This window comes from Micrasema longulum, unplaced genomic scaffold (assembly GCF_059751315.1).
Source record: "Micrasema longulum isolate JH-2025_06_02 unplaced genomic scaffold, ASM5975131v1 h1tg001700l, whole genome shotgun sequence".
In the NCBI taxonomy this organism is placed as follows: domain Eukaryota; kingdom Metazoa; phylum Arthropoda; class Insecta; order Trichoptera; family Brachycentridae; genus Micrasema; species Micrasema longulum.
In genome coordinates, this window is record NW_028278878.1 from 158,895 (window position 1) to 174,419 (window position 15,525).

The following is a 15,525-nucleotide window of genomic DNA, read 5'->3' on the forward strand; positions in this document are numbered from 1 at the left end:
AAATCCTTTTCATACAACGCCCAACAAACAAAGATGATGCTGAATAAATATTGCCAGCGTACGACTCGTACGAGCGTACGCAATGGAGAAATATATGGCTGGAGATTTTACCCGTTTTCCGAACAATGACAACAATTTACACACACTTGATCGGAATGTTACAAGCAACGAAGGATTTATTTGATTTTTTATGAAAATAAATGGCACTTTTTACTCGGATTTCGGACAAAAATAGAAGCGTTGGGCGAGCAGTTCATTTTAGAAGCGCTTCAGGGGTAAAAAGTTCACAATGCAAGCACTGCAGTCGAAAATACATTCTACTGCTCGTATTTGTCAGTTTACTGTACAAAATCTCCATACGCCAGGGGCGACCGATGACATTCCAGATAAAAAAAGCAATAAAAGTAGGGTTAATAAATACACTGAAAAACTCAGAAACTATGCTGTCGACCAAGCCGCTTCCTGCTTAATTTAAACATATTCTCTAGCCTTTTGTTACTTGTTGTTAATTTTTGCGCTGTTTTCGGTGTTAACAATACAATTGACTAAATAATAACCTCTTGTGTGGAAAACATCAATGCATGCTTTGCAACACACATACATCACGAAATTATTCGTCTGGTTTTTGAATTTTTTTAGCTCTTTATGTACATTGCACAGTGTGATAATATTAAATGAGCTCATTTTCGCTTTTCTAGTTACCTATTTACATGGCTGTTAACCAATAAGATGGTTTAAACTATTATGTAGATAAGATATAATTAGTCTTCTAGAGTACGATTTCATTTATTTATGTTACATGTTAATTCCGTTTTTTTCCTTCTGGGTAGTAAAACGTGTTTTTTACTTAAAAGCATCGTACGGTAATTAATACAGCTAGGTAACTTAAATACCAGCCTTTGTGAATTGCACACTAAAAACATATTTCTTATCCTCCTCCATGAATGCTAAAAATAGTCAACGCATGCATTCAAATCATCATAATATGATTTTAATAAATCCCGACTTCCTATTTGTAGCATTCATGGAGAAAGATACAAATATTATGTGTTTTTAGCGGATAACTCAAAAATGCTAATTTTAGAGATACCAAGTAGTAGTTAATTACCCACGATATGTGTAATCGTCTTTTGTGAATCCGTAGAGGCGAGTTACAAATAAAATATTTTTGCGCAATTCTTCTTGACAAAAATACTCGTGCGAAAATCAGAAGCTTTTTCTATTGGCCCATTTGATGAATCCATTAAAAATACTATGTATTTTTGTAAGCTTTTAAATTTGTTTTGTATATTTTTAGTTACGCCCCTGCATTGCGCTACATATTTCCTTCATTCCCCACGCCCATTCCAATATTGCTTCTTTGATTTCTACACAAATATCAAATTTATGGCATAGAATTTACATTTTGACCGTCGTGTCGGCAGTTTTTTGTATCTCTATGGATTACTACAACACCAACGCATACAAAAAACTGAATTTATTTTATTTTTATCTCTATTCGTGATATCTTTATCCACCGGTTTAAAAAGTGGCAAATCTGTCACGTCGGCACATAAATAGAATATGTTTTATATTAAATTTCTATCAACAGGTTATTCTTCTGTTTATCAGATTTTTTGTTCCAAGAACTAGTATGTGCAGTTTTGTATCACCCAGTTGTAGTTATTTATTTCAATTGCTTACGAATTGATTTCTTCATCTTCAAATAAATAAAAAAAATATTTAAATAAATAGCACGTTATAGTTGTTTTCCTCACTTAAGTTTAATATGATTAGTTCCATTATAATAACAAAAATATGCATTTTATTCCAGAGAGCAAGAAGGATTTGATTTAATTCAATTCAATTCAATTTATTTATTTAAATATAACATATACATTACAAACATATATTCAATACGTACATATTATAAAAAAGAAAAAAATACATAAAAGAGACTCATGTCAAAGTATTGGGAGAATCCTGCTCCGGAAAACCCCTTCGGATACATGGAACAGATCAACATCGATGTTGTTCAGCATAGCGGTAGCCCTTCCAACAGGCATAACCATAGGCAGGGTGGTCCCGTATATCGGAATATGAAACAATCTATGCTGACGCTGTCTTGGGTAATTATCAGGAACATACAAACCAATGCTCATCATAATCTCAGAATTATCAATCATACCGCAACAGCAACAATCGATAAAAATGTGTAGTCAAATACACATTCCTTCTAGTCTCTAAACTGTTGTAGCCGAGCATACCCTGGAGAAACTCGGTCGGGTAGAGCCAAGGATAATACCGCACTCTCTCATGTAGAGATATCTCAGAAACTTCTTTTGGATTTTCTCTATCATAAGAGAGTACTTCAGTTCATGTGGCCCCCAAATTATCGAGCCACTCTCGAGTCTTCTTCGCACCGAGGAGTTGTAAAGAGTTATCAGTACGCGGGTATTTCCGAAAACATCTTTAATGCATTACTACTGATTGTCTCTATATACACTTACCTCCCTATTATCGTGTTAGTATTGTTAGTACCTACATGGTTCTACATAACCTCAACTCGTACTAGTTTCGTTTCAAAGTTTGCACTTAACGGGATACCTAACTGAAACTCTCCAACGGCAAGATAAACTTTTACTTAAATCTTTTAACTCTAACCATGAACAAACGGCAAAAAATACAATCCTGCTCTGTGGATTCATTGTATTCCTTTTGCTACTACTATTGCCATTAAACTATTTTCTTTTACGGGTAGGCAGAGGGAATGGAACACCTAACGCGTCTATTTTGGTTTGAAATAATAGCTTACAATTTTATACACCTTATCACGCTTGCCCGTTTCCATTCCATATTCCATCGAAAATAACATTCCATTTCATTGCTAGTACCTATTCTAATTTTATGAAAATTAATACCTCATTTGGATAAAAATGTACTGTCGATAGAAAAAAAAATCAGACTAGAATTCCAATTCCTGGGGAATTATTAAGATTCAAATTTATTGCACAAAATCCAAAATCCCTGTAAATGCATATAAATCTTTATTCTATTCTCAGAAATATTTTCTTCTCTTTTGCGATAAATTTTAAATAAACTCTTAGTAATTTAAGTTTTGTTTAAATAAATTTTAGGTATTATAAAAAATATAGTTCTGCAAGTTCCACAGCAGTTCTACAATTTAATACCTTAGATTTTTATTTAGAAACTTCGCTGATCTGTCTTTCAACCGTATTTTTTTAATGTTATTATATCATTATTGGCTGTTTGTTTCTGTAAAAATAAATTAATAAAAAAAAGGATTATATGAGAACCCTGAGCGAGTGTTTTTGACTCGACGGCGAGTAGCCATTTTAGGATACTTACCGGAGAAAAGCCATCGAATCAAAAGTGCTTGTTCTGGATTTTAGTTCTATTACACGCACAGAACTGTATTTTCAATCAATCCGCCAGTACACAGAACATTATATGTTTGTATAATTTTAGTCATTCGATTACATATATCATTCACGCGTTCAATAAACCGTGCAGCGTAGTACAGACTACAGACATACTCGTAACATATCATATACAAACTTGAATCTGTTGCATTAATTTTTCAGCGTTAACTTATCGGAAATAGAATGCCAGCGTGTACGAGAAGTTGCATTGCTAGCCGGTAGTAACACATACGTTCGTATTCTAGAGTAGTTTAAAGCGTGACGGGTATGTGTTTGTTTATAGTTCATACCTATAGACATGTTTAACAGGATTGACTGTATATTTAGACGCATACGATCTTCGCCTTCAGACTGTTGACTTTCGCAGTTTGTCATATTCGCAAATAATAATAATATCTTTGTGCATCAGGCGCGTGCGGTGACTTTTATCAGTAAGGATGCTGACAAAAACCCATCATGTTTTTTGCTAATTTTTCCAATATGTCAAATAATTTAATTATCTGATAAACAAGTCATTTGGAATTAAACGTGTGCTAAAATTATACGAATTAAAGAAAACCCTATAATTTTAAGTGCAAACCTGTGCATTAATTTATAATTATTCATTTATAAAAATCATTATACTAAAAACACACATTAAAATCGAAAACTCTCTTACATTTTTGACAATTATACACGTGGTTTTATGACAAACGTCTTTGCCGTCTGTGGGAGATTTAATATATATAATACAATATTATATATCGCATATTATCTCCTCCATGGTGCATCCGGATCAAATCAAAAGTGTTTTATTTTCCATTCATAAATATTAATACTCAAACCAACACCCATAGAAAGAATTACATAATAATAAATGTTGTATATTAATGTATCCTGCATCCATGCTACCACCATACAACAGACTTAGTTTATAATACTAGACGTATGAACCCATTCTAGATTACGCTGATGTTTCCATGACTGATTTTAGCTGTGAGCAGCTCGATAAACTTGAACGACTTCAGAATACATGCATAAGGTACATTTTTGGTCTCGGGAAATATGACCACATTTCTGATTATCGTAGGCAACTGAAATGGCTCAAAATTAGACAGCTGAGAGACTATCACTCCCTCTCACTTCTGTTCAATGTACTTCATAGTCCTAACGCTCCTATATACCTGCGTGAAAAATTTCAACGCTTATCAGTTCATGGTTTTCCTCTTCGTATTCTCAAGGCACTCTTTTAATACCCATCCACAATTCCTCTTTCTTCTCTAACTCATATAGTGTCCATGCGGCTCGACTGTGGAATCATCTCCCATCCACCATCAAAGATGTTACTACATTATCTCTGTTTAAATCACGTCTGAAGAAACATCTCCTTTCTCTTCCTTAATCTCTCCTCCTTTCCTTTTTCCTCTTTCCTCTTTTTTCCTTTTTCCCATTGAGTTTTGATTTAAGGTAATTTATAAACAAATACATTCATTTTTATTTTTATATATTTTAAACTTTTTAATCTTTTTTTTTTCTATTGAATATTTTCTGTAACTTGAATTATAAAAATAAAACTTTTATTTTATTTGTTGGTTGGAAGAAATTGCCATTTGGCAATAAGCCCGCCAATGTAAAAATAACATTATGTACTAAAAGTTAAATAAATAAATAAAAATGTATTTACGTTGTTTTAATAAGATAATATTTTTTATTTACTTTATGATTATTATCATGTATATACATACACGCATTTTCGTTTTATTTTTTATTTGCAACTTTTAAATTCATAACATTTCTAAATTTTTTGTTTATTTTATTTAAATACCTTTAATGTACTTAATCAACAGCTTACATCACTGTGAAAAATTTATATTGACTGTTTTTACAATTTTAGTTTCTATATATTCTTATTTTCTGTTTGCAATATATGTTGACTGTTGTTTATTTCCTAAACAAATAAAGAAATCAATATTATGTATCTTTTTTGGGTGATACCGTGTATGTTGGATTTGATCCGACGTTTCGGCTACCATTGCAGGAGCCATCTTCAGGGAAAACTGTGTGTTTTATAGAGAAATGTATGTGTTTAAGTACTAGTAATTTGTACCGTGTCACAGTCAGCAGTAGGCACATTTCTTGTTTTGTAGGAAAGAATAATTATGTTTATGTACTAGTAATTTGTACTGTGTCGCAGCCGGCAGTAGGCACATTTCTATTCGTTTTTGTCATATGTAGTGCTGGGACATTTTTTCGCCTTTGAACCAAAAATTCTACATAAAACTAGTAATTATAGTGCACGAATAATAAAAGAGGCAATTGAAATACACAGACATCCAAATAATATAAACAAAGACGACGGGCTTAAATTAAATTCAACATGGTTCCCAGCACTACATATGACAAAAACGAATAGAAATGTGCCTACTGCCGGCTGCGACACAGTACAAATTACTAGTACATAAACATAATTATTCTTTCCTACAAAACAAGAAATGTGCCTACTGCTGACTGTGACACGGTACAAATTACTAGTACTTAAACACATACATTTCTCTATAAAACACACAGTTTTCCCTGAAGATGGCTCCTGCAATGGTAGCCGAAACGTCGGATCAAATCCAACATACACGGTATCACCCAAAAAAGATACATAATATTGATAACAGTGACCGTGAAAACCTTCGCACCTATTTAACTAACCTCTATGGGGAGGAAATTTACAATTCTACACGCCTGCTGGACAGCAACAGACAGAAAAGAGACAAGCTATTAAATACTCTATCTTTTTTGTTGCGCTGCCGTGCTCAGGTAGTCACACCACACTTCATTACAATTAAACGACATATTCAATCACCTAAAGCTGAGAGAATATTTCAGAGAGCAGAACAAGCCTTAATAAGAGAGAGGATTAACGATACACGCAAGCTACTCAACGGTGTATCTGAAATTCTCTACAAACTTCATTTATACTTAAGTGCAATATTAGCACCCAATGACTGGACAAAAATTGATTCGATTACTTATCGTCAATCGGAAAAAGTGAAGTTTATCCATGAAAATAAACAAAAACGAAAATTTGAAAAAATTCGAAAGACGCAGACCAAAATCAACAAATGTTTGGATCCAAATACGGTGGTTAAGAACTTATCTAATCACAAATTAAGCTCAAGTGAAATAGAAGTATTGGCAAAAGGGTTCAATTATGCCATAACCCCTAAATTTATCCCAGTTGTGGATATCATCTGTGGAGTTGAAGCATCTCTACGCAAATTACCTACGGTTGTAGCGGAAGAAATCCGCCAAGATACGAGTATCATTCTACGACGAGCGAAGCCTCCAATATCGAACTTGTCAACATCTCAACGACAAGCCCTAAAAGAATTACGAAGAAATTCAGACATTGTTATATTACCAGCAGATAAGGGCAATACAACTGTAATATTAAACAAAACGGATTATATACAGAAAATGCGCGTCTTAGTAGAAACATCTACATACAGGAAACTAAAAAGGAACCCAACCGATAAATTTGATAGAAAAACGAGAGAATTAGTGAAAACATCAAAAATACCCAAAGAAGTGCAACAGACACTATTTGTGAAAGCCTCAAGGACACCCTCGATATATGGCCTTCCCAAGATACACAAAAAGGATATGCCCCTTAGACCTATAGTTAGCAATATAGGAGCTCCAACTTACAAACTGGCGCAGTATTTATCGAAACAGTTGCAATCACATACTGGAAAGACCAACTCGTTTGTAAAAGATTCGGCTCATTTTGTAAGCCTTCTTAACAATATATCTGTGACAGAAAAGGACATTTTAGTAAGCTTTGACGTAGTATCGCTGTTTACTAATGTACCAATGGGAGACTCGATGGCTCTTCTGAGTGAAATTTATGAAAAAGACATGTGCGATATGTTTGAACATTGCCTTAAAAGTGGCTATTTTTCATTTCAAGGTGAAATTTATGAACAAATAGAAGGAGTGGCCATGGGTTCTCCACTTTCGCCAGTGATAGCAAATTTCTTCATGGAAAAATTTGAAGATACAGCATTGGATACAGCAACTCTTATACCGAAAGTGTGGCTGAGATACGTAGACGATATCTTTGCAGTCTGGCCACATGGGATGAATGAATTAAATACCTTTCTAGATCATTTAAATGCATTACATCCTCTGATAAAGTTTACAATGGAATTACAAACGAACGACTCTCTTCCATTCTTGGATGTAGAAGTAAAAAGAAAACCAAACGGCAGTCTTGGGCATACGGTATATAGAAAACCAACACATACGAATCGATACTTACACGCTGATTCACATCATCATCCAGCCCAAAAACGAGGATTAATAAATACACTTCTAACAAGAGCGACTCGAATATGCGAAGATTCCGAAAAGGGCGAAGAGTTCAACAAAATTTCACATGCATTGGAGCATAATGGATATAAGAAGAAACAAATTGACAACATTATTAAATCGCAAGGGACAAAGAAGAACAAGGAAGAAGATATTACCAGAGGGACTGCATACCTACCATATGTACAGAATGTAACTGACAGGATAGCCAAAGTGCTGAAAAAACAAAATATTGCAACAACGTTTGGGACTGTGGGAAAAATAAAAGACCATTTAGTAAAACCAAAAGATAAAAATCCTCTGGAAACTGAAGCCGTGTACAAACTAAGTTGCCAAGGATGTGAAAAAGTGTATATTGGACAAACAGGGCGCACAGCAAAGATGAGAATTGATGAACACAAAAGAGCGTGTAAACTTGGACATCCAGACAAATCCGCAATAGCGGAACACTTTATAGACACAGGACATTTTTTCGCCTTTGAACCAAAAATTCTACATAAAACTAGTAATTATAGTGCACGAATAATAAAAGAGGCAATTGAAATACACAGACATCCAAATAATATAAACAAAGACGACGGGCTTAAATTAAATTCAACATGGTTCCCAGCACTACATATGACAAAAACGAATAGAAATGTGCCTACTGCCGGCTGCGACACAGTACAAATTACTAGTACATAAACATAATTATTCTTTCCTACAAAACAAGAAATGTGCCTACTGCTGACTGTGACACGGTACAAATTACTAGTACTTAAACACATACATTTCTCTATAAAACACACAGTTTTCCCTGAAGATGGCTCCTGCAATGGTAGCCGAAACGTCGGATCAAATCCAACATACACGGTATCACCCAAAAAAGATACATAATATTGATAACAGTGACCGTGAAAACCTTCGCACCTATTTAAATAAAGAAATAACAAAATAATAAAAAAAAATTAAACAACTTTGTTTTTAACCACTTATTTGTAAAAAAAATCTACCGACCAGATTAAAAGCTATACAAGCTATCGGTGTGTACTTAATTTATGAATATCCTATTTTATCTTATCAATGTTTACTAAATATTCAGGTATTTTTGTATTTAAGGGTAGGGAAGCCTAATATACGATCTTTAAAACTAGACAGGAGTGCACTAAAGTAAACATTGTTTATTTGGTTATTTATAATTGTTTACTGTATTATAAATCGCCTTTTTTAATTTCTAAGATTTTTTTATAATTAATAATTACAAAGTTAGTTCATCAAATATTCATTTTAGTTTTAAATAAATATTAATTCAAAATTATTTGTTACCTGCTTCTTCCTCTTTCCTTTATTTTCACTGAAAAATCATTTAAAAATCCACTGGTAAATTGGAATCGTGAAGTTCTTATTGTTCAACTTGTTAAAATGACGCCATCTTGTGGCGATAAACTGAAAATTACTTTATCAAGAAACAAATGGATCTATTTGATAAACTTTAAACTAACTCGTTATTTTTATTTCTCTTTAGCTTCATTTTATTTCCTTTATCTTAACTAGAGGTCAACACACTCCAGTCCGCGAACCAAATCATAACTTTATTTTAGAACCTTTGCTCGTATTAACCCTTACTGTAATCGTCAGACTCTCGATAATCAATTTGAATCCAATACATGTCTTCGATTTTGCGTTTGCATGTATTTTTAATAAATAATGGAGATTACAGAGTGTCGAATATAACACAATATACAAATCACCCACCCGTCAGTTTTTATAATTATGAGATTCAGAATTCCAATAGCGATCTGCAGGCTTTTTCTGTCACAATTTCGTTTCGTAAGTTCGTTTGATCGTCATATATCCATCTCATTCTAACGCAATCAAAACACATTGCACTCTCGTTCCCTCTCGTATGATATAAATGAATTTACGAAACGAATTAGTTGCAGCATTAGGCCAATGATTTCTCGACAAATCGTTAGAACTTTTTTGACACAGAGACGATACTCTTACATAGGACAAAACATATACATATAATATAATGTCAGAACTGTGGAAACGTTGTACATATAAGCCTAAAATAAAGAGGTTATTGACTGCTTTTCTCAACAAAATTGGTAGCGAATTAGGCCTGAGAGATTGATGATATCTGTACAAATTCTTGTTTGAATTGCTATTTTTTGTAAACTAATTTTAAAAAATATTGTTTTTATTTTTTTTCATATATTATATATTTTTCTGTTTATTGCTAGCAAAATAATCTGTTTTTACTGTCTTTGAACACGGTTACTTGCCCTAGTTAGACAGTCAAATCCATTTCATATTGCTATAATAATTTTATCTAATTACCAGCGGACCCAACAGACGTTGTCCTGCCCGAACGTTGGCAAAATAATTTTCATTGATAAGTAAGTACCTAAGTACTTGTTTGTGATTGAATCCCAAAACTAAAAATTGTTTTAATTGAATTCAAGTGGGTACCTAGGTACTTGTACCTAGGTACTTGTATGTAAGGTTGAATTCCAAAACACAAAATTATTCATTTTCAGATAAAGAATTATTTTTGCAAATGTCAAACTCGGCTTTTCTCACCAACAGGGGTGCACTTTATTCATGAATGTGATTTTTTAAAATGTATTTAGTGTCAGTTAAGATGACTTTAGTATTACCAAAAATCCAGTAAAAAGAAATAAATAGGAAAAATTTATAAGGAATTCAAGGAAAGAATCTGATTGGAAACCATAAAAAGCGAATGTTGCTTATAAACATTTAAAAACAAACGTTTTTTAAACACAAAAAACAATATCCTTCTATTTATTGTTACCCTGGTAGGTTGATGAAAAAAATATTGATGCTTCTAACTTTTTTTTACAGATTTGATTGAAATTTTTAATCTACGAACACGCGCAGCGCAAAGATCTACATTCCGCTGAAAACCACACGTAAATCGGTTAACCCGTTTAGTCTCCTAAACGGGTTAACCGATTTCAGTTTAGTGACATCACACGTACAGAGGAATTATATATATAAAGATAATCAGACAAATAAATCAATTAAGCGAACTCGTTTATTCACATTAAGAACTTGAATTTCGACAAACGTCATCTGAATTTTTCGATTCGCAGCCACTCGAGTTTGATTATTAATTAACACTGCTAATTCGACTATTTAGGGCTTCGGGTATTGCTCTAGATTCAATTTTGATTTATTTGATGACGAGTTTGATTTATACGATCGGGCTCTTGAAAAAGAGTTAGCCGACCTCTGATCTAACCCATTAAGGGTCCTTACAGAGCAAAGTTTGACAATTACCAACACTTGCTTTAATGTCCCTCCCAAACTTGTTCCCCCCTTAAGCCCGTCCCACGATTATCATCTCGTCCTGCATCCAACGCTCAAATATATAATGCAAAGTTGAAGTCGAAACTTTCATCCTTTATTCCAATCATGGCCATTAAGATATTAAATAAATCCCTTCCTTCCTTCCAGAGTATCCAGACACATAAATCAAGCGTTATGAAGCTAAATCCTTAAACATACGCAGGATTAAAGCGGCCAGTCGTTAAAGAGGACGTTGCATATAAAAGATTTGAAATATTTTATCTATAGATGATCAGACATTATGCTGTAGTCTACATATTTAGTATTATTTTATTGTGTCTGAGCGGTTTGTTTTTTGTATTTAATTTTAAATAAAGTAAGCTGCTTGCAAATACGTTGTCGAGTAAATAAGATTGTTATTTATACAACAATGTTTGAGTATGTCCAAATGCTTGCAGACTGGCTGGATTTCCTCCCTAGGGAGTGATTCATATTTAATTTTATTTCAACAAAGAGGAAAAATATTTTCGAGAGGGGAATATGGAAGTCTAGGCATTTACAGGGTTTATGACCTGTCATTAGCTGGTTTAAGTGGCCACTTTACACACTGTGTAACATTCACCATTCTACCCATGTTTTAACATCCACATTTTCTCAACTCTTCCATCTGTTGACTTTAGTGAAGTAAAAGAGCTGAAACCTTTATCACGTGGGTGAGATTTATCCGGCTGAACCAAATCACTTACTAGGCAACGCTTGAAAACATTTTTATACTTCTTCTTTTACCAGGTAGTTAATTCAACAATGTTTGAGTATGTCTAAATGCTTGCAGACTGGCTGGATTTCCTCCCTAGGGAGATATTCATATTTCAATTTATTTCAACCGAGAGGGAAAACATTTTTGAGAAGGAAATATGGAAGTCTAGGCATTTCCAGGGTTTATGACCTGTCATTGGCTGGTTTAAGTAGCCACTTTACACACTGTGTAACATTCACCATTCTACCCATATTTGAACATCCAAATTTCCTCAACTCTTCCATCTGGGTCATAGGCCCTGTAAATTCCTAGACTTCCATATTCCCTTCTCCAAAGTGTTTTCTCTCTCTGTTGAAATAAATTTAAATTGTTGTTTATACTTTAAAAAGGCCATAACTCTAATGAGAGATTGTGCAAAATGATATCAATTATTTATTTATAGTTTTGTTAGTAGATTGGAAAATATATTTTTTTTAAACATACAGCTCTTGTTTACTATAGCAATAAACTGTCTTAAAAATAATCCGTATAAATAAATTAATCAGTTGATAAAGAAAAAACAAATGCAGAGTAAATTCCTTGGGTTCTGTCTTTAATAATTCCTACGTCCTTAAAAATCATATGTTAATCCAGGTACAATCCTGCGAAAATGAAAAATCAACTACTTTGTCTTTTTCGGCATTATGGAAATTTTTTGGATAAACTGTTGTATATAAAAATCATCATTATTATGTTCCTATCCCCACCAAGCGGTGCATAAGGTACTGCATTCGTACTCAATTCACAGCTGAATCATTTTGTTACGTACGTTCTTAATTAGTTTTACGCTTCAAATCCAATAGCTGTGTACCGTTTTTTTAAATAATATTTTGTCAGTGTCGATTTAGCCTACTACATAGGGTACGTTCCGGAGTGTCAAATGTATAATATTATTTTATTAATTTATAAAATCAATATTTCATATATTTTACCTTCCCAGCAATCGAACTCTGAACCTTTATCATGATTATCAAACGTACCAACCACTGCAATACGAGACGGATCTATCCCCACTCGATTTCCTTTTTTTTCAAAAAGATTTTTACCTGAAATTGGCCATCGAGTAAGAAACATTAGTCCAGGAGTGATTGTGTAATAATAATATTTTTTAATTAATATGATTATAAAAATGGTTCAATTTTTTACATCCAGGATTTTTTTTTAAACTGACAACTAATATCAATAAGTTCTTTAGTAATCCTCGAAATTTGAACGCAAGACGAACTTGATACTTTCCTTAGTAAAAGCTTTATGGTTAATTTAATTAAATTAATAAAAATGTCTCATGAACTGGTAACTAAACATGGATAATACCAACCATTAAACCAAAGGCTTAAAACTATACTTTAAACTTTCAAAAGAGGCTAAACGAATAACTTTAGTATCATATCAAGCTAATAATAACTATTACGACAGAGACAGCAACCATTTTTAAAAAAGGAATGACATATTATTCAAACGAAAAATTTCTTTAAATGTTATATTTATTTACGCCTCGGGGGCTTTATATATAATATATACTCGTACATATCATGCGCGGTCCGTCCATAGATTGGATAAAAACAATACTTTCCTGAAAAATTAACTTCTAAATAACAATAACAATTTATTTTCGCAAAATAAAATCACCTGTAAGTTAACTACTATTTTTAGTAACTACAACAAATATTTTTTAAACCGTTTTTTGTTAATCGTGGCGATCTGAGATGAGTGCAAACTGGAGTAAATTTTACTGCGCTTCTTCTAATTTCGGAATAAGGAACTGCTTAAGTCTGTTGATTCCTATAAGGCGGTTATTTAGTACTCTGTGGAAGCAGTTCTAACAATCCAATCCATGTTTATTTTTCATATATTGTTACTATATTATAAAACATTTATCACTTAAATTGGTTGTCACGATTATAAAATATATCTCTTTTATACTGAAATTTTATCATAAAATTGCTTTTTAGTTTATTTCGAAACACTAAACTCGAATTACTGTGTTGATAGTAGAGACATATTTTACATAATATGTAAAATATGTAAATGTACCTAGTACTAAGTGACTGCTTCTCTAATCGAAAATCTTACCGCACGCCTCTGATACATATGTATGCATAGTATTACAAAAATTAAAAACAATTATATTTATAAACTTCTTTCTCTCGGCTGTATTTCCCATTTTCTTGAGGTCAGCCTTCCTATTCCTTAATCTTTACGTCGGACTTGGAGGTTTGTTTTTACGGCCGGTTGCCATCTGAACGCGAAGACAGTAAGTAACCTCTCTTGCTAACTGGGGCTTAAGATGCCACCGTTCACTATTGTTCCTCCGCTACCATCCTCAACACAACGTCCTGCCCGACGCCACTGTCTCCCAACAGCCCAAAGCCTGAATTATGAGATTAGAGAACTGAGAAAGTGACTCAGTCCCCCAGGAACCGGGTTAGTGGTCTCGTTTAGGTATGACAGGCAAATACATGCTCAAAAACCATCGCCTGAGACCATGGGCAATTACATTTATTTTATTTTTTAAAATATGTACAATGTATACTTATAGTAGTACAGGGTTCACGCCATTTCGTAAATCTAAACTAATTAATGTACAAGAAATAATCACTTCTCGCAAATGAATTGGGCGGAGAACTAAAGAAATGATCAAAATATAACAAGGTGTCAAAACATCTGTCGATGTCAAACACAGCAGCGGCGCTAACGATAACAAACAAAACATCACGCTGTTTTCTCGTAGGGGTAGACAGAGAGGATAGAACGTCTCATCACTCTGTCTTTGCATACAACGCTTCCTCTATATTCATACATCTTCTCATTCACGCACGCCGACTATTCCTACTATTGACATGTCCATCTTCGACAGATTGACCTACCAAAAAAGAGATACGAACATCTGCTCCCCGAATTACAAATTACTTCGGAGAGCGAACATTAAATTGCGTTGTTCCAAAATTGTTCAATGATCTCCCTCAAACCATCATTAACATGAAAAATCTTTAAATGAAAAAAAAAAACTGAAGAAATATCTTCTAGATACTTTATAGTGCCTGTTTATAAATACACCTGTAAAATATAAATAAAATAAATGTTATATAAACCTGTCATAAAAAAAAAAATCTGTCCCACCGAAAAGTCTTTAGACTTAGTGGGTAACAAATTATTATATGTATTTTTTAATTATAAAATAAACGCTGCTCTGCAGCACTGAAACTGAAGTAAAACGCTAAAGTCGCCGGTATACCAAATATTTAGTTAAAAATGGTATCAGGCTTACTTACGAATCTTCATAAAACCGGCTTCTAGAGATTCTGCGGCCTTATTATTTAACTAATTCGTTTCTCAAAGAGTGAGATGGATATATGACGAACGAACAAACTTCCGAAACGAAATTATGACAGAACAAGCCTGCCGTATTTTTAAATTCCTCAGATAACTTATTTTACGAACTGAAAACTTTAAGAAACGTTCAACTTAATTTAAGGGAGCTTTTTTTTCAAAAAATGTGTAACAATTGTTTGAGAAGAATAAAATAATATCAAATACACGGCCAAACTATGTTTTACATGATTTGAGAATATTTTTTTTCTTTAATTTAATCGGAAAGTTTCTTCAATAATATTATGTTTCTGTCTAAATATTTCAATGCATATAGTTACTGGTTGAAGAAATATATTTATT

General features: G+C 33.1%; 1 protein-coding gene across 1 annotated transcript; it reads left to right on the forward strand.

Annotated features, from left to right (window-relative positions):
- Positions 1–289: 289 nt before the first annotated feature.
- On the forward strand, positions 290–11,004 carry LOC148274285 (uncharacterized). The gene is made up of 3 exons (XM_088237348.1): positions 290–409; positions 6,210–7,676; positions 10,909–11,004. Exons 1-3 carry the CDS (start codon positions 290–292, stop codon positions 11,002–11,004), a joined length of 1,683 nt encoding a protein of 560 aa, XP_088093474.1.
- Positions 11,005–15,525: the final 4,521 nt, after the last annotated feature.